This window comes from Notamacropus eugenii, chromosome 3, assembly GCF_028372415.1.
Source record: "Notamacropus eugenii isolate mMacEug1 chromosome 3, mMacEug1.pri_v2, whole genome shotgun sequence".
NCBI classification, from domain to species: domain Eukaryota; kingdom Metazoa; phylum Chordata; class Mammalia; order Diprotodontia; family Macropodidae; genus Notamacropus; species Notamacropus eugenii.
Window position 1 is genome coordinate 60722601 of NC_092874.1, and position 22515 is coordinate 60745115.

At 36.3% G+C, this 22515-nt stretch overlaps 1 protein-coding gene across 2 annotated transcripts in view; it reads left to right on the forward strand.

Moving 5' to 3' along the window:
* PLXDC2 (plexin domain containing 2) overlaps positions 1-22515 on the forward strand; it is a 488066-nt gene that overhangs the window by 250088 nt on the left and 215463 nt on the right. For both annotated transcript variants that reach the window (XM_072651664.1, XM_072651665.1), the window contains exon 3: positions 6862-7008. In XM_072651664.1, coding sequence (XP_072507765.1) covers positions 6862-7008 — 147 coding nt within the window. The remainder of the gene's footprint in view (positions 1-6861; positions 7009-22515) is intronic.

A 22515-nucleotide genomic window follows, 5' to 3' on the forward strand; every position in this document is an offset into this window, starting at 1 on the left:
TTATCATCTGCAGCTCACAGTTCTGGGGTCAAATATACAGAACTTATTATCATATCAAATTGATAGTGATTGGAATAGAGAAGGGGTCTTCAATGAATCAGCTTCCTCATGTAGTTCCTTGGGAAAGCAACCTGGATGGTGGAATGAAAGTGGAGATTCAGAGTCTAAAGACCTGAGTTCAAGTAGTAGTGACATCTTTTATTGGTCATGTGATCTGGGATAAGTTTACTGAGACTCAATTTCTTAATCCAGAAAATGACAATAATAGTAATATTCACAGTATTTATCCTCCCTCTTCATAGGATTACTATGACAATCAAATGGAAGTATATATAAGAAGAGCTTGATAACTGCAAGGTACAATAGAAATGGGAGTCATGAGTATTATTACATAATGGAGATGATGGTGGTGATAATATCCAGGGGGGATTAGCAATCCCGTCTATAAATGCCTTCTTCAATTTTTTTAGATCATGTTTGTTTTAAGATAAATTCAGTATTTGTTGCTATTTGCAGAAAAACAGTGGCTATAGCATTAGAGTAACTGGCCTTGAGTCCTAGGTCCTCAACTTATTGCTCCTGGGATAATGTTTGTCACTTAGTCTCTGTGTACTCATTTATCAAATTAGAAAGCTGACCTGGATGACTGCTAAAGTCCCTCTAATGCTAAATCGTACATCCTAGGAACTGGGGTGGAAAGGTAGGCATGGTGATGTCTGAGCAATAGACTCTTCTTCTCCTTCCTTTTCACTTACCCCTACAGCCACATCAAAATATTGATTTAATGGAATATTTAAGCTAAAATGTCTGACTTTAATGGATTTGTAAACTTGGGGCTAGGACTCGAAATTGGCTTGATTTTGTTATGAGTCTCCTATCTTTATGCAATTGGTTCCTTGTTTTTAATTATATGAATTAAGTATACATATTACTAATTCCTTCTTAATCTAGAGATGTAAAGGAGAGACAAATTTTATACATATGTGTATATATACATATATACACACATATGTATGTATTATGTACGTATGTATATACACACATTAGATTCTGTCCTGGGTCCTCTCCACTGACACTTGGTGATCTCATTTCTCATATGAATTAAATTATTTCCACTAGGCAAATAACCCTCCAGTCCATAGATCTAGCTTTTATCTGTCTCTTGCCTTCAAGGGTCCCATTACCCCTTATTTGTCTGACATCTCTTACTGGAAATTGCATTCACGTAACAACATCCAAATGTCTAAGACACACATCATTCCCTTCTCTCTTAATGACCACTTTTACTTCAGAATTCTTTATTACTTTTGATAATATCTTCCTCATTCCAGTTTCCCAGTTTAACAACCTTAAATTTTCCCTTTCCCATCCTCCTCTGCCCCAATGAAATGGTTGCCAGTCATGCATGTTTTTCTCCCAGACATCTTTCATCAATCACCTTTTATCCATTCCGATGCCACAGTGGTAGTTTAAGCTAGCAAAACCTGTTGTTTATGATGCAATAGCCCCCTATCTGTTCTCCTTCTTTCTATTATCTCCCTATTCCAATCCATTTTCCATAGACTGCCAAATATTTATTCCTAAAGACAGAAGCCTGACCATGACATTCACCTGCTGACCAACTTTTGACACTTCTCTGTTGTCTCAAGGATCAACTCCAAATTCTTCAGCCCACTATTTAAAGCCCTCCAAAGTCTGGCTCTTTCTTAACTCCATAACTTTTGTGGTTTTTTTCTGTACTTCAGATTGTAGCCCAGCTGGCCTGTTTCCTAAACAGAATGTTCCATCTTGTATCTCTACATTTACAGATTGTCCTTCATAACCTGGTTCCACCAGGCCAAGAAAAACAGATTGCCTTCTCAGCTTTGCCTCTCATAGATCCTGCCTTCCTCAAAGGTTCACTTCAGGAACTACCTCCAATGGGAAACCTTTCGTGAATTTCTGTCCAATTCCTTGTAAGAATTTAGTAGTCTCTCCAAATTATCTTTAATTTACTTATCCACTTGTTCTCTCCAGTACCTGGTTTGAGCAACCAGGAAATGGACATACAAAGACAAAATCAAAACAGCCCCTGCCCTCTAAAGACTTACTTTTAAAGAAGATAATGGTGTATATGTGGGTATACATAAAGAGATGCAATGTATCTGTGGGGTGGGAAAGACACCAGTGGATTCCAGAATTTAGAACAGTCTCATATGGAAGGTGATTGTAATTCTGTCTTGAAAGAAACTAGGGATTTTAAGAGGAATAGGTGATGTGGAGATGCATTCGAGGACTGGAGATAGCCAATGTCAAATCATTGGGAAATGGAATGTCTCATAGAAGGAACAATAAGTGCAGTTTAACTGGAGTATTAAAAAAAAGATGAAGGAGAATAATGCTTAACAAAGCTAGAGAAAGGAGAGTCAGGGTTGGGAAGTTTTAAATGCCAAACATATTGTACGTGATTCTGGTTCCCAAGGTTTAGATTTAATATGTGTTCCTGCTAAGATGATAGCAAGATGTAGAGGACATAGTATCCTTTTTCATATCTCATCCTGATTCACTTCCTTTAAAAGAAGAACTATTTCATTTTTTTTATTTTTTTATATTTTTTTTATTTTTAGTATGTCGATACTTATATACCTAGCATATTGTGGGCATTTAATGCATGTTTGTTGAATTAGTTGATTATTTTTATTTTTTTTTTTATTTTTCATTTTCAACACAGTTCATATCACATAACACAATTCCAACTTTTGCTCAGGTGATATTTCTTTTAAAGCATTTACAATGTAGACCACAAAATGGATTTTTTTAACATTAACCAACTGAGACACAAATAATAACTATGTATGATAACTTCATAAGCCCTTGACCTAATTTTCTCCACACTATTACTAAGAATTAAAGGACCCTAACTTCTTGTTGGTCTAAAGTCCCAAGCCAAATAGCTTAATTTTAGACTTGACCTCTGATGTTCCCCTACCAACAATTTATAATTTAATAGATCTGGTAATAACCTTACAAACCTTTTGATTATAGGAAATTGCCACTAAGAGTAGGGACATTGCAGGGAAACAATATCTCCCCAACTTTATGTCAGTTCCAGGCAGGAGTAGATTGTCAACATGCATTCAGTGAGGCTTAGAGTCTGGCAGGTGTCAGTGGAGAAATTGAGTCAGGAGAAACCTAGCTCAGCCCAGGCTGAACAGCCGCTCTCCCACCCTTCCCATGAGATCACCTTTTTTCAGTTCGTACCAGCATCTCACAGGCTTAGTGGCATCATGGATTGGAGACTCAGACCGCCTTTGTTGCTATCCCTACCTGGAGTTGGACTCAGAAGAACAGTCACTTAATAGTCCCATAGCATCTTAAAATAGCAAGTTCCAATAACCAGGTTTCACATATGACTACAATTTCACATTGGCTAAGGAACATCTTTTGAGACAAGTCTTAAATGACTTACATGCCTTTCTATACCTGTTCTAGTTCCTGCTTTAATAACAATCATAAAATCAAATTTGCCATTAAAACCATAACTCTTCCATCAATGCCAAATTTTACCCAAAGTTACTCGCCTCTAGGAGACTTAGACTAAAATTTATTTCCCCAAACTAAAGATGTCTCTGAATTAGTCTCAGTAAATTAATTCAGTCAGTTGTTTTCATACTAATTCCTTTTACCTCACTTTGTAACATGCCCAATTTTTCTCCCCATCACTCCCCTCCCCCAACCCCCTAATACCTTGCATTCTGATTACCCTTTCCCTCAATGTACCCTCCCTTCTATCACACCCCACCCTTCCCTTATCCCCATCTTCTCTCTTTTCTTGTAGGACAAGATAAATTTCTATACCCCATTACCTGTGTTTCTTATTTCCCAGTTATATGCAATAATAATTCTCAACATTCATTTCTAATACTTTGAATTCCACCTTCTTTCCCTCCCTCCCTCCCTACCCATCCCCACTGAGAAGGCAAGCAATTCAATACAGGCTATATATGTGTCGTTTTGCAAAAGACTTCCATAATAATCATGTTGTGTAATACTAACTCTATTACCCTCTATCCTATTCTATCCCCCTTTATTTTTTTATTCCCTCATTTGACCTTGTCCCTTCCCAAAGTGTTTATTTCTAGTTATTCCCTTCTCCCACTCGCCCTCCCTTCTATCATTCCCCCCACCCACTTGTCACCTCCTTCCCTACTGTCCTGCAGTATAAGATAGATTTTCATACCAAATTTAGTGAGCATGTTATTCCCTCCTTAAGCCATATGAAGAGAGAGTGGCTTCACTTTCCCCCTCTCCCTTTCTACCTTTTCTCCTCCATTGAACAAGATTTTTCTTTTTCTCTTTTTTGAGTTATAGCCTGCCCCATTCCATTTCTCCCTTTCTCCTCCCAGTATTTTCCTTCCTCACCCCTTAATTTTTGTTTTATATCTCTTTTTGTGGATATCATGTCTTCTGATTCAATGCAGCCTGTACTCTCTGTCTGTATGTGTGTGTGTGTGTGTGTGTGTGTGTGTGTGTGTGTGTGTGTGTGTGGACACAATCCCTCCACCTACCCAAATACTGAGAAAACTCTCAAGAGTTATAAATATTTTCTTCCATGTAGGAATGTAAACAGTTCGGCTTTAGAAAGTCTTTTATGATTTCACTTTCCTGGTTACCCTTTAAAGCTTCTCTTGATTCTTGTGTTTCAAAGTCAAATTTTCTATACAGTTCTGGTCTTTTCAACATGAATGCTTCAAAGTCGTCTATATAATTGAATGATCATTTATTCCCTTGAAGTATAGTACTCAGTTTTGCTGGGTGGGTGATTTTTGGTTTTAATTCCATTTCCTTTGACTTCTGGAATATCCTATTCCAAGCCCTTTGATCCCTTAATGTTGAAGCTGTCAGATCCTGAATTACCCTGATTGTATTTCCACAATACTTGAATTATTTCTTTCTAGCTGCTTGCAGTATTTTCTCCTTGATCTTCAAACTCTGAAATTTGGCTACAGTATTCCTAGGGGTTTCTCTTTTTAAGTCTTTCAGGAAGTGATTGTTAGATTCTTTCAATATTTATTTTGTCCTCTGGTTCTAGAATATCAGGATAGTTTTCCTCAATAATTTCATGGAAGATACTGTCTAGATTCTTTTTTTGATCATGGCTTTCAGGTAGTCCCATAATTTTTAAATCGTCTGTGCTGGATCTATTTTCCAGGTCAGTTGTTTTTCCAATGAGATGTTTCACATTATCTTCTATTTTTTTAAACTTTTGGTTTTGTTTTCTAACTGCTTGTTTTATCTCATAGTCATTCATTTCCCTGAACTCAATTCTCTCTTTCAGAGAACTGTTTTGTTCAGTGAGCTTTTGAACCTTCTCCTCCATTTGGCTAATTCTGCTTTTTAATGCCTCCTTCCCCTCATTGGCTTTTTGGACCTCTTTTTCCAACTGAGTTAGCCTCTTTTTAAAGGTGTTATTTTCCTCAGCATTTTTTGGCTCTCCTTTAGCAAGCTGCTAACTCATTTTTCAAGCTCTTCTATTGCCTGAGTCTAATTTAAGTTCACTTTGGAGGCCCTGGAGGCAGGGGTCTTAATTTTCTGTGACAGTATGCCTTGTTCTTCCTCATCTGAAAGGGTAGGAGGAGACACCTGTTAACCAAAAAACTAACCTTCTATGGTCTTATTTTTTCCCTTTTTTGGGCATTTTCCTGGTCAGTTACTTGACTTCTGAATCCTTTGTCAAGAGATTAGACTCAGCTGCTCAGTTCCCCTGGGCTTTGGGTGGGGTCAGGGCCATCACTCAGGGCTGGGGTTTAGATCAGCTGCTCCCTACTGCCCAGCTGGGAAAGCCCTCCCCCACCGACCTTTGGAGCTTTCTTTGTTGCTTGTGGGTTGAGGTATCTGGGACCTTCCCTGCTAAGAACTCTGCCTGGAGGTCTGTTCAGGTCTGATTCCTCTCAGTGCAGCAGGACCAGGGCTGTGCTCCACTTAGCATCTGGGTGAGATACACCTTTCCTGTTGGCCTTCAGGGTTACCTTTGGCTAGAAACCTCTTTCATTCTGTTGTTCTGTGGCTTCTGCTGCTCCAGACATTGTTGAAAGTCCTTTTTATAGGTATTTTATGGTCTGTGAGGGAAGCACTAGAATATATGTGTCTTTCTACTCCATCATCTTGGCTCCACCCCAACTGATTATTTTTAATAAGAAATTTTGCAATTGGAGAATAATTGACATGGAAATTAGTTAGCACCTATAGTATTGGTGAGTTCCTTCTCTGCAGATGTATTTCTTGTAATTTTCAGAGCTCTACATTGAGTGATTTGGATACAATGAAAGAACTGCATGACAGACATGATGATGAGTGCCCCAACTATTGTTAATGAACATTCAAACAAAAAGACACAGTTAATGAGCAAAATGTGAGGCAAGAAATCTTAAGAATATCTTCATTTCCAAAACCATTAGCTAAAAGCTGACTATGTATTGCTATGATGAAAGCAGAGAGTCTGCCATGAAGTATTCAGTGATTTTTCACTCACCTGAAAGTCAACAATAATTATGTTCAGATTTCACTGGGCATTTTCCCCAAGAACCATTCTTACATTTGGAGAGCCAGCAGAGGCATACAAAACTCATTTTTATAAGATTTTTGGACACAGAGAACACATTTGCATCTGCTTCTTGTTTATTTTCAGATATTTCCCATAAAAGATTTCTAGTTTGTACATTGTGCATCTTAGTTCACTTGCCTCTGAAATAATTGAATCCCCATAGTCATTTTGGGGAATAACAGACCTTCTAAATTCAAAGGCATTTATCCTAATTGTCTGGGAATTGCTTCTGTTTTTAATACATTTGTGTTTTTTTCTCTCTTTTTACATCATTACAGGAGGATACAGATCATAATTACTATATTTCCAGGATATATGGGCCATTTGACTCCGCCAGTCGGGATTTGTGGGTGAACATGGACCAAAAAGAAAAAGACAAAGTGAAGATTCATGGGATTTTGTCCAATACCCATCGGCAAGCTGCAGTAAGAGATTTGACATACACTCATTTTTTCCCCCGATAAGCTATTATTTTAATTGCTATAACTGTAGCATTTATTGAGAAAACTACTCAAGGAAAGTCAGCTTTCAAATTGCCTATAGGCTTTTATGGAAAATAAAGAAATGAAGTTGTTTCAGATAACCTGCATTTATTTAGTTATTTTCCCCTTATGAGATGCTACAGAAAGGATGGAATACTTACCTCAACTTTATGATTTATCTTAGGTATTTTTGAGAATCTCTTTAGCTCATAGTCCTGTATTACAAAAATATTTCAAACTGTTTTCTTCAGTTATGACAAAATGAACCCTTTGAAGCCATCAGTCCCATCATTTCCTCATAGAATAAAATTGGATCCATTGGGGACATCCTTCTGTTTGTGAATGCTCAGTCCCCATGATTAGTTTCCTCTTTCCCTTATTTGTACTGTTTATATTTTATGTGACAGGTAATTTTATCTTGGGTCACATTCATAAAAAAATTATTATATGAATCCTTGTAGGATCATAGAATTAGGGATAGAAGGAAATTTAAAAGCCATAGTGCTACCCTCCAATTATACAGATTAGGAAACTGAGCCCCAGAGCAAACTGAATGACTTGTCCCAGTTCACAGAAGTAATAAGATAAAGAGACAGATTTAGAACCCAGGTTCTCTGACTTCTCAGTCAACCTGAAAAAACAAAAGCTCAACCAAAATCACTTGACTAAGGATACAGTTAGAACACAGAGCTTGAAAATAAAAAGGAGATGTGATGTATGAGATGGGTGTGAGACTTATAGAGCAAGGTGGTTAGGCATCTCTCAAAATATTAGTTACTTCTTTCATCTGACAAATATTTGGCAAATGCTTATTATGCTTAAGGCACTATATTAAACATCGATTTTCTTCTGGAGAATGTTGGGATTTGTATCAAATACTTTTTGATACATTGATTACTAGATTATAAGACATGTCTGTTTTAAGAAAATCTAAGCAGCTTGAATACCACCTATATAATAGGTAACATGGATGTTCTAAGCACTGTGTAAGTCATTGTGATTAATACTGGTTCAGAGTCTCCTAAAACAGCAAAATATTTCTTTATAGACTTTCCATTGTTATTCCTATCTTTAATCTAGAAAAAGGGAATTATAGGAATATATTGTGATTTAAGAGGCACTAGTTAAGGACCAAATACTAAGCCTTACCTTTCCAAATCAAATGGTATCTACTCTTCATTTATGTATATAAGTATGGATGCCCATGAGACTGGGTTCCCATAACGTGGGGGAAAAAAGCTAAAAAAGCTTGAGCATTTGTTAGATATTAAGTATCAGCAGTATTTTCCAAGGTTGAATGGAAAACAAAGCTAAGTATTTGGGATCCATCTTTTTTTTTTCTCCCTTGGCCCAAAAAACTCATCACAAGATAAGAAGTTCTAAAATATTTTATGTTGGTATTCAGGTCAGATTCTGCAAAGAAAGATAAAGGATGAACTTCTGTAGATTAGACTGATGTCTAGCAGGTATTCTCACAGCATGTATCTATTTTCCAAATCCCAGGAGCATGAAACATGCCAGCTTTCTAGTAGGTGGGTGAATGGAGGTCTGAGGATTCCAGAAAATCCTATGACAAGAGTGACCATTGTTAAAAGATGTCCAGCCCAAGAACACTCTGTTGGATATTTATAATCAGAGACAAATCTTCAGAAAGATTAGCTTTTGATATCCAAAGAGTGTTTGGACAAGACCTTCCAGGGTCATCCCCAGATATGAATAGATGTTATCATAGGGTGCATTTGTCCTTCCTGCAACTCCTCTGGGAAACTCCAAAGACCTCAACTGTGAATAACAGCTTACATAACAGAGATAGAAGATTATTCTTACCTTTGGGTAGCTCTCGAAATTCTTCCTTCTTTATTTTTTAACTACCCTGGGGACACCTGAGGCTTACATTGCCATGTCTCCTAGAAGATGCCTCAGCATGCATTATAACTCCTTGGCTGTAAGACAGCTACCCAGAGCATGGTCTACATTTACCATTTTTAATTGCATGCAAATAACACCAATATGAACTGTCCTTGGAGGGTCATCTGGAAGGGCATTTACCATGAACAGGCACCTACTTAGCAGTTTTGTGGAAAATCATAGTCTATGGGCAGAAAAATGTCCTACAATGTTATTGTATGAATGTCCCCTTTGGATTTATATCGGGTTTTACCCAACCAATCTAAAAAACAGGATTTTCATTCAAAGAGCATCAACTTTTAGTTATAAATGTCTAGCTATGATTAAATGGAAACAAGTTTACATGTCCACACACATACACACACACTATATGTGCAGAGTAAATCATATTTGCCCTGGAGAGCATTAAATTCTTATATTGTTAAATGCTTTAGATTTTTTAAAGATGTGTAATCTTTTAAAATCCCAATAGCCTGTTTAGTTGAAACTAGTGTGCAATAATTTTCAGTTCCATATACAAAGATAAATTCTTCTATTACAGAAAACAGACATCCCACAATTTCTCTGGTTCAGTGATTGAGGTACTAATGACTTCCTAAGAAGTAATGATTGTTTTTGTATGAGAACATGGATTTAATTTTGTTCCAAGTTCACTGTTTAGGCATTTTTCCATTTTTAGATTGCATTGTCATTTGAAAATGAAAATAGGAGTCTGAAAACTGTAAGCCTGTTCTACTACTGGACTTACTGTTCTAAGACCCGCTGTTTATTGGGAAACAAATAAAGCCCAAGTGTACAGGGAAGGAAGCATCACAATGATGCAATTCTTACAAACAGTGTCAGAAGAGTTTCTGCAAAGATAATCATTATTGTCACCATTTCCATGGCGCTAGTTTATCATAATTTCTATTAATTATGCTTTGTAGTTCCATGAAATGAGCCTTTGGTACTTCAGTCTTTCTTTTGTTCTTTTTTAAGGGTAAATCATAAGGAAATAGAGGATCTGATCAGGATGACAAAGAAAATCAAGTTAACCAATATGAGATCTCATACTTTAAATTTAGAAGCAGGACATCTTCCAATTTAAACACAATGGAAAGGTGTTTTGTGCGTGTGTGTGTGTGTGTGTGTGTGTATGTGTGTGTGTGTTTAGCTTTCCTACTTCTTTTCCAAGAGCCAAGGAGCATGGCACAGATGTCATGCTGATGTGGAATGTGACTGTATTATTTCAGTTCATGCTGTCTTTAAGGCTCTAAAAATGACATGGATACGAAAGAAGAAAAATGGGGCCTGAAAAGACTTTAATTTGTGTATATTTGGGAAATGTTATTCGTCATCATTGTGACCTTGTACAAAGATGATTATAACCAGGACAAATACGCACATTCATTCTCTCTCTCTCTGTCTCTCTGTCTCTCTGTCTCTGTCTCTCTCTCTCTCTCTGTCTCTCTGTCTCTCTCTCTCTCTCTCTCCTTCTCTCCTTTTCTCCCTCCCTCTCTCCATATATGCACAAACACGCACAAATACGTATGTACATACATTCTCTAAACCATCGTGCACAAGTATGATGATGAAACAAGTGATGACTACCTACAGTGAAACATAAGAATATGGGCAAAGAATTCCTACTTTTCTCTCCATACAAGGAGATTGTTATTTCCATGTGCCTATGAGCCATCTGGGGGACTTTAACTAAATATAACATCAGTGTTAAAACAATGATTCCAATGTAGTCTATCCAATTAAAAGTGACTATGGAGAGTGGGAGAATATAAGCTCCTGGAGGACAGGGACTTTAAAATACATTGTCCTAGTACCCCTAGAAACTGATATAGGGCTCTATACTAAGCAGATAATTTGAAAAACAATCATAATGAGTGAATGTCAAGAGAAAAAAAATACCAAATTATAGGTAGCAATAATAATCTTATTAAAATGTATCAGAGAATATAAAATAAACCCCATAATTTGCTTGATTATATATTAAATTCTTCTTGTCCTCAGTTTGGAGCCTTCTGCTTCTCCTGGTTGACTATTTTCATCTGTCATAAATGGACAAAGAATTGTGTCCAGGGATTGTGCTTATCAGATCTGAGATTTTCAATCCTGATTTTCTGGCCCTTTAAGTAAGAGTAATTACTATCAAGAAGCTGCTTCAGCTTGAGATCTGTGACTTCATTCATCTCAATGCTAACAGAGCTCACACAACCTTTTTACTCAGAGTTATTGTGTTAATACTACTACTGCTATAATGACAACTCTACTTCTTACTACCACGACCGCCACTAGTAATAATACATAATGACTTAGAAGTTACCATACCTAGTTAGGTTGGCCCTATTGCAGGAAACATCATTCCTCGGGTCCACACCAAAAGCTTTTCAATTCCAAAACCACTGTCACAGCACACCATCAACTGGCTTCCAAAAGCCAGCCTTATCTAGATACCAGAGAAAGATGGGTGGGTTTTTTTTTTCATTTTCTCAATAGCTATTTGATGCTATTTATTAATGCCTTTCCAGTTTCCCAACACCAGCATTGTATCACAGTCATTCAGCTAGATGGTGCAATGGGTAGAATGCCAGGCCTGGAGGCAAGAAGATTCATTTTCCTGGGTTCATATCTGGCCTCAGACACTAACTGTGTGACCCTGAGCAAGTCACTTAACACTTTTTGCCTCGGTTTCCTCATCTGTAAAATGAGCTGGAAAAGGAAATGACAAACCCATCCAGTATCTCTGTCAACAAACAGCAGATGGGGTCACAAAGAGTTGGACACAACTAAAAGAAGTAAAAAAAAAAAACTACACACTGTACCCCTTTTAAAGCAGCTTTTTGTAATTACATATCACGCTGATAATTCCTATTGATCTGGCACTACCCTAGGTTCCCAGGTTGTTTTCATAACATTGGTCATCGATATATGTTTCTATTATAAACTAAATCCGTCATTAAGAGATACTAAAGCTTTTTGAGCAAAGGATAGATGTATTCTTTCCCCTGCTTTAGGAATATCAGTTACTCAGTCACTACTTGCTTACTTATCATCCTAAATCATTTATTGAGATAAGCTCTTTGCAATGATCTGTTATTAAAAGGTCCTTTTTTCACATGTTGAGAACTACTTCCATAGCAAATACGAAGGAATAAAAAATATTTCCTCCTGCTTAAATGGGAGCTATGGGGATTATAAAACAAGCTTTAATTATTCTCCTCCACTTAGATAAAATATCAAGTGCTTTACCCAATAAACTATTTTTTCTTGTCATTAAATTATATAAAAGAGAAAGACGTTTTAAAATGATGTGGTTTTAAGCCTTATAGAACATTTGATAATAGGAAATAGGAAAGAGTGCTGAATAGGTCATTTAGAGAATGTTCTGACTTCCCTGGAGACATGGAACCTGGTTAAATCATTTTAGTTACACCAGTATATGGATGACAAGAACATAGAAAATAATTTGTTATTTGGCCTCTTCTAAAAGATGAGGAAATTGGGTCTGTACGAGGCTCAAAGGTTTTCAAGGAAGATGTCCCCACAGTAATCCATTTGAGAGCAAACCTCAGAATCAAGAGTATTTGCCTTCTTCCTTAAAGCTAAACTAAGCCCCATCATCCTACTGCTAGAAGTATGATTTAAACCTGCCCCTTTTATGGAGTCCTCCATCTGGGGACAGTTATTATACTCTGATTATACAAAGGCTACAAGACTAGAAGAGGCCACAGGAGGTTGTGCACCTTCTACTCCTTGAACTGGCTACAAACTAAGCCAGGTAGATGATGATCCAACTTTGTTGTTAAAAATACCCAGAGAAGATTCTTTTAAACCCTTTAGTAATGTGTTACCGTTTTTCATGATAAACTTTCATCTTCCTAAAGACTGCTAATAAGTGACCCCTCCACCTTCTCTTTGGTGGCCTAAGTAATCACCATTACTCCCGCCTTTGATACTCAATGCTATTTTCAAACCTATTTTCATTCTTCACTTCCGAGTCCTCTCTGTGGGCCGATGAGGCTTTGCAACAAATCTAATTTTAGATAACATGACTGTGAGAAGTGTTCTCATCTGGAAGTTATTAAATGATATCAATTTTTACATGAATATTTTGCAAGGGAAAAAAATTTCCAGCAGACTTTCCCAAAATAAAAATAGTATGTGTTGTTCCTGAATAACTGATACAACAGAGGAAGAACATGGTATGTTCTTGTATAAAGTATTGGATTACAAAGGATAAGACGCTTGTTGTCTATTTTTTAGTTGAGATTAAGATTTATATAAACAGGTTAATGTATTAAAACATATTTTAATGTATTTCCATATACCTTTATTAACTAAGTGGTATAATGATCAGAGTAGTACTGGCCCTTGAGTCAGAGAGACCTGAGTTTAAATCTAGAATCAAAAACTTACTAGCTATGTTATCTTGGGTGATTCACTGAACTTTTCTCAATTTATTCATCTGCTAAATGAGATACAAATGGTCTCTACCTCCTAGGATTTTTGTGAAGACCAAATGAGCTAATACATGTGAAGTCCCTTAAAAATGTAAATGCTACAAAATTCTATCTGTGAAGTTGTTGTTTACTTTTAGATTTCATGTTTTTGCATGGCATTGGTTAAGAAGGAACAGTCTAACTGTAGGTTGATCAATGAATGATGTATGTAATCTATTTTAAAATAGCCTCCACCTGAACTGACATGCTGCCTGAAATATCAGGAGTCATTGTTTTGACTTAAAGCAATACTAAAAGATAGATAGCATTAAAGGTAAAGAACATCTAGCCATTATGTCTCTTTTGCAAGGTAAGAGGAAATAGCAGGCAGCTAGATGGTGATCTGGATAGAATGTTGATTAGAAAGACCTGAGTTCAAATCCTGCCTCAGACACTTACTAGCCATGTGCTCCTTGGCAAATCACTTAACCTTTACCTGCTTCAGTTTACTCAACTGTAAAACAGGGATAATAATAGAACCAACCTTAGAGAGTGGTTGTGAAGATAATATGAGATAATACATGTGAAGTGTTTTGCAAACCTTACATAATTATATTAATTGTAGCTACTCCTACTAATTATCTTTAAAAATCAGAATAATGTTTTGAAATACATAATATCAAATATAGAAGTTTATATAGGAACCACTCATGTCAAAACATAGTTAACAAAATTTTTTTAAAAGCCTATTTCTCAAACCACCTGAAATGCTTCCGTGGATACTTTTGTGGGGGAGGTGAGTGGTGGACATTCATTTAGAAATCCTGTCTAACCAAAGGAAAGCAAAAGGAAATTGAAATAATAGAAGGCCAGACATTGGAACAGACCCTATAGCTGAGGACGTTTTGCTTAGACCCTGACCCAGAAGATCCCTACCAGTTAGATTTTAACAGGGACACTTTGATATCACTTTAAAGCTTTATGATAACTGAAAGTTTTATGAATGGAAAAAAGGCATGAGCTTGTAGAGACAGCTAGTCAATATGAGATACTTCAGACACACCACTTCAACCTTTCCTTCCCTTTTTTGAGTGATAGAATCCCAGAGACAGAAAAGACTTGAGGAGTGTCTAATCCAGCCCCCTGAACAGAAAGGTTTTGATTCATAACCAGTTTGTACTCCTCTTGCAAAATTCCCATGAGCCAAAGTACAATACTTTGCTTTCCAAGTAATGCATTTAGTCAGCTACGTGATGCAGTGTGTAGAGGACTGGGCTAGTCAAGCAAATTTGAGTCTACACCCTGTCTGACAAACTTAATAGTTATATGCCTCTGGGTATGCCATGCTAGAAAAATATGGGGACAGATTAGATAACCTCCAAATTTCCTTCCATTCTATGGTCTAGATGTAGTTTCTTTTAGTGACTCCAACTGATAAGTAAAGAGCCAAATGATTTTCTTTCACCGATTACCTTCCTCCAATAGGTCAGTGCTACCCATCATGATTCAGTATTGGGATGAAGCAAACTAACCAAGTTAATTCTCAAAATTCTGTAGCATAGACATGGCCATTGGGAGACACTGGATTCTTCCCCTTTCAATAACCACAGCAAATCTGGCAATGTGAAAAAATCAAAGCATATGGCAGTATTTCACACACATGTTTCATGCAGTTGTGAAAATTACTCTTCATTATTATTCCTGTGAAAAGCATCATCTAGTGAATGTATAAACTTAATTCTGCATGCAGTTAGGAATGAACGCTGAAGAGGTGGGGATTTCTCAGGAAATCAAATCAATGAACACTACTTTTGTCTGAAAAGAGTGATAATTCACTATGAACAGATTTGCCTATTGATTATCCCCCTACTCTGAACATTTTCTTCATCTAATTAGGTTTCTACTGTTTTCAACCACTGGATTAATGGTCCATGTCCTGTCACACTACTCTCAGAGAGTAAAGAAGTTAGTTAAGGCAGGAATAACATTAATATTTTTTATATTCTGCACAGCAAAAACAAGTTAGCCTGACCCATCTCATTTCTGGTACATGCTTTGCACAGTCTGGGCTTAAAGGCAGGGTAGTACTTTAGGGATTTCAAAGACCTATATCATTATTTTCCATACTGAAATACTGCTTAGCATTTCCTCCTCTAATGATCATTTACAGTAGAAGAGAAAACATGAATTTTGCTTTTATTTTCTGAACATTTGTTCTCTCCCTTCCTGATACTTACCTTGGCATTTTGTTTTTGCTTGGATTTTCATTCCCCCAGTCACTTTGCTTGCCAGTAGTTAATCCATAGATGTAGTGAAATGATTGGACAATTAAAATTTGAGTTTTTTTTGTTTTGTTTTGTTTTGTTTTTACATGAATGCCAAGTCAGGTAAATGTTTAGATAATGCCTCAGGAATCTGCTCTTAGGAGGTAAGAAATGAAAGAGTTTAGGTCCCTAACATGGCTGTCACTAAGTATGTGACAATTTACAATTCAGATAAGCTGTTCCATGTGCCTAGGACAAATGGTAGAGAGAGAGAAGGCACTACCCTTTCAGGGGGACACAGAGAAATGCAGAGCATACTGATGTCTTTGATAGAAAGACTGACCATCACCATCATCCTCTGCCCCCTGGGCGTTTGGTAATTTCCTACTTAAACTAATTTTTCTTGACGATTAGCTACTAAGGTCAGTTACTTCTTTCCTTTTGGCAAATAAAAATCCTAATTACTGATGGATCAGGGTGGAGTGGTAATCTTTACAACAAATAGATGCTTTGGGGGGAAATGAAAGACGGCTTAACACCACCTTTCTCCCTCTCCCCCAAAAGCAAACCAAACCTCTAACATAATCTTAGAGTTGAAAATAATATTAGGGATTACCTGGTTATAAGTACAGCAACCTTAATTTTTACTATGAAAATGAGGTCAAAGAGAGTGAAATTGATTTGATATGACCGTTAAACTCTATCTAAAATTCAGACTTGGACTTGACTCTGATGCAGTCTTGCAGTCTTTTAGACAAAGGAAGGAAAAAAAGGATTTGTGAAGTGCCAGCTATATGCCAAGCTCTTTGCAGAGTGGTTTACAAATATTTCATTTGATTCTTACAACAACCTTTCAAAGTAAGTGTAAAAATTTATCCACATTTTGCAGTTGAAGAAACTGAGGTAGACTTGCCCAGGGTTCATATTGCTAATAAGTGTCTGAGGTCAGATTTAAACTCAGTTTTTCCTGACTCTGGACCTAGTATTTTATCCATTGTGTCAAAGCAGAAAACTCTAAGTTAGTGATCTGTAGGGCTTCATCAGGTGTTCTCCCTTGGTTGGGTTATGAGAGTTTTCTTTCTCTTAGACAATAAGTGGGAATGGGATATGGAAGGATGCAGAGTTTATCTTCCTCAAGTTCTCTCTTCCAAGTAGCAGATAGTAGCAAAGGCTATTTAGAGAGGTCTATTCCCCAGAGATCGCTGCTGATCCCAGCTTTGATGATTTTTCTCAAATACAGCTCTGAAGTCTGTTCTGACTCACTTGAAGGTCTACTCTTGACCAACCATACTCCATCAAAGTGAGATTTGTTGTGTGAAATGACTTATCCCTAGCTCATAATGAATCTACCTTTCTCTCAGCCAAGCGACAACTAGGTAAAAAGCAATTATCCCACAGGTACAAATCAGTTCTAAACATCAGGATTTTCTAGCTATCAGCTTTAAATCCTCATAACTGACTTATAGAAGTTAAATGCTGGAAAACAGAGGACATTTTCCTGGCTTATTTTGAACTGCTCTCCTTTTCTTCATGGGATACCTATCAGTCAGTTATCAGACATGTATTAAACACGTACTTTTGCTGAGTACTGTGCTAAATACCAAACATACAGATACAAACAGAAGGAGACAGTCTCTTGCCCCACTGAGTTTATATTCTAATCGAGGAACATACTGACATATAAAAAGATCTGAAAAGGAGAAGGGCTCTTACTGGATGAGAGGTATAGTAGACCTTGACTTATGGGGATGACTTAGCATTTCAGCCTGGAGAAAAATAATAAATGGTTGACCTGGGCTTCTTCCTTAAATTGGCCATTCTAGGGGAAACCAGCCAATCTAAAAATGAGGTTCAGTCATTTCAGTTATGTCCAACTCCTCATAACTCATTATTTGGGCTTTTCTTGCCAAAGATACTGGAGTGGTTTGCCACTTCCTTCTCCAGCTCATTATATAGATGAGGATACTGAGGCAAAGATAGTTAAGGGACTTGCCCAGAATACCACAGTTAGTAAGTGTCTTTTGCCAGATTTGAACTCAGGGACATGTTTTCCTGACTCTATGCCTGGCACTCTTCACTCTTCCACCTAACTGTTCCATGAGCTAATGGAGTATTTTCAAAGTAAGAAATAATCCAGGGACAGAGTGAGCTTCTGGAAGTGAAGAGATTTTTATGGCATGATAAGGAAAGTCCCATGAAAATAAATAGGCAGTGTAGTCTGGAATATTTTTCTGGGCAAAATAAGGGAATCTGATTTGGTATTTTCAAAGACTTTCTTCATATTAAAAAGATAAAGGAAATCATTTCACTATAATAAGATATAAAATTAAAGTAGATAATTGAGTCATTTATCTAGACATTTCTTATAAAAATAAATAACATTTATTTTTTAAGGTTTTCAAACTATATCCATATGAATGATGCAGTGTGTATTTTATATTGCATTTTTTGTTGGGGGAAGGAATAAGATAGACCATTTAGGGTGATTATAACTAATATGTTGACTTTTTTTTGGAACATGAACACCCCAAGAGAAACCTCCTAATACCAATTCTGATTCACACCTGTTTTCCCATTTACACTGTTGAGGCACTGCCCTGGGCACTGAGAGATTAGGACTTGCCCAGGGGTCACACAGCACAGTAAATTTCAGAGGCCAGACCTGGAGTCAGGTCTTCCTGAATCCAAGGGAGGGCAGCTATCTGTCTACCCTTCCGCAACTGCCTCACTAAAGTATTAGCATGGAAATCAGATCTTCAATGATTAAGAATAATGTGTCACAGCTGAGGTTCTATTGCATAACTTCAGGTCTTCCTTTAGTTTTCCTTTATGCAAAAAGAAGCATGATTGAGTGACATTTTAAAGTTTAGAAAAGGTGAATATAATTATGTGGCTAGACTGCCTTCAGTAGGGAAAGTGATAAAAAGATCAAAGAAGGAGACCTCAGGGGATCTAGCAGGATCACTAAAAATAGAAGATTGTTTTAGGCTAATAGGAAGTGATTAAGAAAAAAAAATCTGGATTAGAAAGTTGCCAAATTCAAATATTTAGCTCTTATTAGAGCTTTTATAAATCGAGATTTTATAAGAGTTAATTACTTTATTTGAACAGAAATAGACAAAGGAGTTGAAATAAAATTGGGGACATAGAATTAAGAATTATTTTAAAGGAATTAAGATAGATCATGCTGATTACTTATAAAAGACTGACAAAGTTAAGTAGCTGTAATTACTGAGCATCCTGTAGCCAACAGAAAATGTAGCTTTGTTTAAGAACAATGTACTAATGTACTAATAAACCTGAATCCTGGGGTGTTTTTTTTTCTTTTAAAAGCCTTTGGCCTACAAACTTGCCAAAGGATTTGTGAAAAACTCAGAAAATTGTGTCTGCTGTTTTCCCTTTATCTGTATATGTACATATTTTCTCAATTGCAATGAATTATTCATATGATTCCTTAGAAAAAAAGTGTTTTTTGTCAAATAAGTTATTTGTGTTTAAGTGAGTTTCATCTTGAGGAGAATTTTTTTTAAAAAAAATCTAATTATTTAGCTTGTAAGATAAAAGATAGATTGCTATTGTTTTGTTCATGAAATTGACTTAAGTGTCTGTGGTGGTAATGTGGTGGACCAGTATATACCAAATTTTCATTTTGAAGATTGTTTTACTATAAAATTTTATTATGATACAGTCTCTATATAAGATACACCATAAGGTCACCATTAAGAGATAACACTGCATTTATTGACTAAGAGCCCCCACCTAGAATCCTGGGGAAATCATTGTAATGGGCAGCCCACTTTCTCCTACATTACAATAACTAACAATTAAAGAAGTGTGTGTGTGTGTGTGTGTGTGTGTGTGTGTGTGTGTGTGTGTGTGTGTGTGTGTGAAAGAGAGAGAGAGAGGGAGAGAGAATAAACAAATATACAGTACTTAGCTAGAAGTTAATTTGGGGAGGGCATGTGGTTATGATGATAGGAAAAGGGTTTATATAGAAAGTGTTGGTAAATCAACATCTTAAAGATACAATGATATTCCATTGAACTTTTCAACCAAAGTTTTATTTGAAAATTAGCAATCAATATATAGCAAACATGGCAATTCATTAATCTAAATGAATGAACATTGGAGAACTAGGTCTCAGAAAATGATGAACTTTGACAACTCTTTAACCATTCTGAGCTTTAGTTGTTTCATCTGTAAAATTATTAAAGACATTATGCTACGTCATATACAAGTACTCTTCTAGTTATGACACTTGTATGATTCTAATGAAGATATCCTGATAATCTTCCATGGCATTGTTTATCATATATGCAATTGTACTGTTATCAACTTTGTATTCAGGAACAAATTTATTATACTTTAAGGGAGCTATGGTTTCTTCCAGAGGAACAAAATTGAAGTTCCCCTCCCCCAGGCTTTCATCTTTGAATGATTATGTACATGACTTTATGTAAACTTCCCCATAGGAGTATTTCTCGGATATATTGAGTGGTGTTTGGTAACTCTTCCTTGACCATGGCTGTCCAATTTCTCTTTTATCTTACTTCCCAGAGAACAAATTCAGAACTATACCCCATCGAATGACTGGATCTATTTCATTGTAATTCCATTGCTGGTGTTTGGATGAAGATAGCATCTGAAGAATACCAAATAGATAAATAGATTGACTAAATAGATTGCTTAAATAGATTGACTAAAATCATGTAATCCTTAGCATCTCCACTTCCACTACATCATCATCTATAGAACCAAAAGTCAGGCACAGATCAGTAAGGGCTGTTTTTTATTTATTTTATCAATTTTATATGTTATTTTGGTAGAAAGACAAAAGATACACAAATCTCATAGCCAACTCTTTGTAAGAGGATCTTCTTCAGGAGATAGCAGGGGGTCGTTGAACAATTAACACATTTTCTGCTGGCATTTATTTCTTTCTAGTTTGGTAAAGATGCTAGTGTAGAATTTTTTGCACAGCATTTAAGAACCCAGTATCTAATATCTTTATATTTTATCTAGTGCTTTTATAAAATTAACTAGTTTTCTCCTATATGTACAATTTTGTTCTGAAAACAATAGCCAACATCTATACTTTGTTTTATAGTTTGCAACACACTCTGCATAAGTTATATCATGATTCTCATAACAACTGTAAAAGGTAGCTACATTATTATCTCCATTTTACAAATAATGGAACTGAGGCAGATGCACATTAAATGAGTTGCCCAGAGTCACATAACTATTAAATGTCTTAGTATGGGCTTTGACTTCATGTCCTACTGGTTCTGAGGACAACATTCTTTCCATTTCACCTAGCTGACTCAGATGTACAACTCATTTTCATTAAGTTTTTTTAACATCTTTTCTTTTTAGTGAGCACAGTGGAAAATGGTTTTTTGTTTCATTAGAAAGCTCCAAAAAAAGGATGATAAATCCTTGTACAAAGTGGAGCTTTCATTAAACAGGAAAGAAAACCTAATTGAAAGTTGCTGTAATTCATGAATGATCAATTTCATGCCAAAGAAGTCATTAAAAAACTTGAATGGCTATAGAAACCAATCATTGGTTGAATACTAAAAATGCTAGAATCAATCTAAGAGCCTGTCCTTGTAATTTTTACTTTTCTCATACATACAGACACACACACACACACACACACGTATACATACATACATACATGAGAGAGAGAGAATATGCTTTAGTAATCATTCATTTTTCACGTAGTAGCCATTATTTTTGGTAGACAGGTTGTAATCACTGCTTATTTACAGACCTGAATAGCCATATACATCTCATGAAGTCTTCTACTTAAAAAGTCACATGTTCTTCTACATGAAGCCCTTGTTACAACTCTCTTTCTCCATTAATAGCAAGAAATACCCTGGATTTTAACTAAGCCAGTTCTTTTAAAATTCAGCTAATTTAACTAGATTTTACAAACTAGATAATATAAATATAGATATCCATAGGGCTCAATCTTCCCTTTGGGGAAAAAGATCATTTCATCTAAGTCCTCCCACAAGATCTTCCTGGTCAGGTTGACGAGAGGAAATACAAAATATGTGAGGGATATTTTCCCATAACATTAAGAGAATAGATGCTTACCAGGGTCGCCTATCACTTAGCTTTCATCTTTGCCTTGTGACTAATTCATCTTTTTGTTCACATGTATTTTAATATCCTTTACATAATTTCTCATTGATAGTTGTTTGTAGTGCACCATAGCTTGCTCATACTTGCATATGCTTCTCTGTTGACTTTTTAGGTGATTCTCTGTTTAAGTCCTTAGAAATGATAATGTTCTATCAAAGTCACTCCACCACACTGAAAGCAAAGATAGCAAGAGGGGGGATAGCCGTATGGCTAGGAAAAAAAAGATCTACACTCTTCATACACAGGACTATGATGATCTGTCTCCACTTCTCCAATCCTTTGAAATTGATTGACAAAAGCGTGCTTCTCATCATAAGGTGCAGAGAAAGAATACAGGGTACTAGAAGCTCTACTGTGCCTTTAAGGAAATAGCTATTCAACCCAGTTTAGTTGTGTTGATGGTCAAATCTGGAAAAAAATAAAAGCATCATATGACTCAAACAAATTTTCCCAAACATTCATTTCATTCATACTTAGTTTTCTCCCTCATTATCCCTGACCAAGTAACTGATGGAGCTGACTATGCATACATAAGTAGATGTCTGCAAAACAGTAGGGATACTGGTAACAAGCATAATGATTGCTTTGCCTATCTGCAAGAATAATAAATCACTTCTAAGCCCATTTTTTCCTTAAGTAAGGACTATTTCATTTTTCCAATACCAAGGAAGGAGACATCTTTTAAAGAA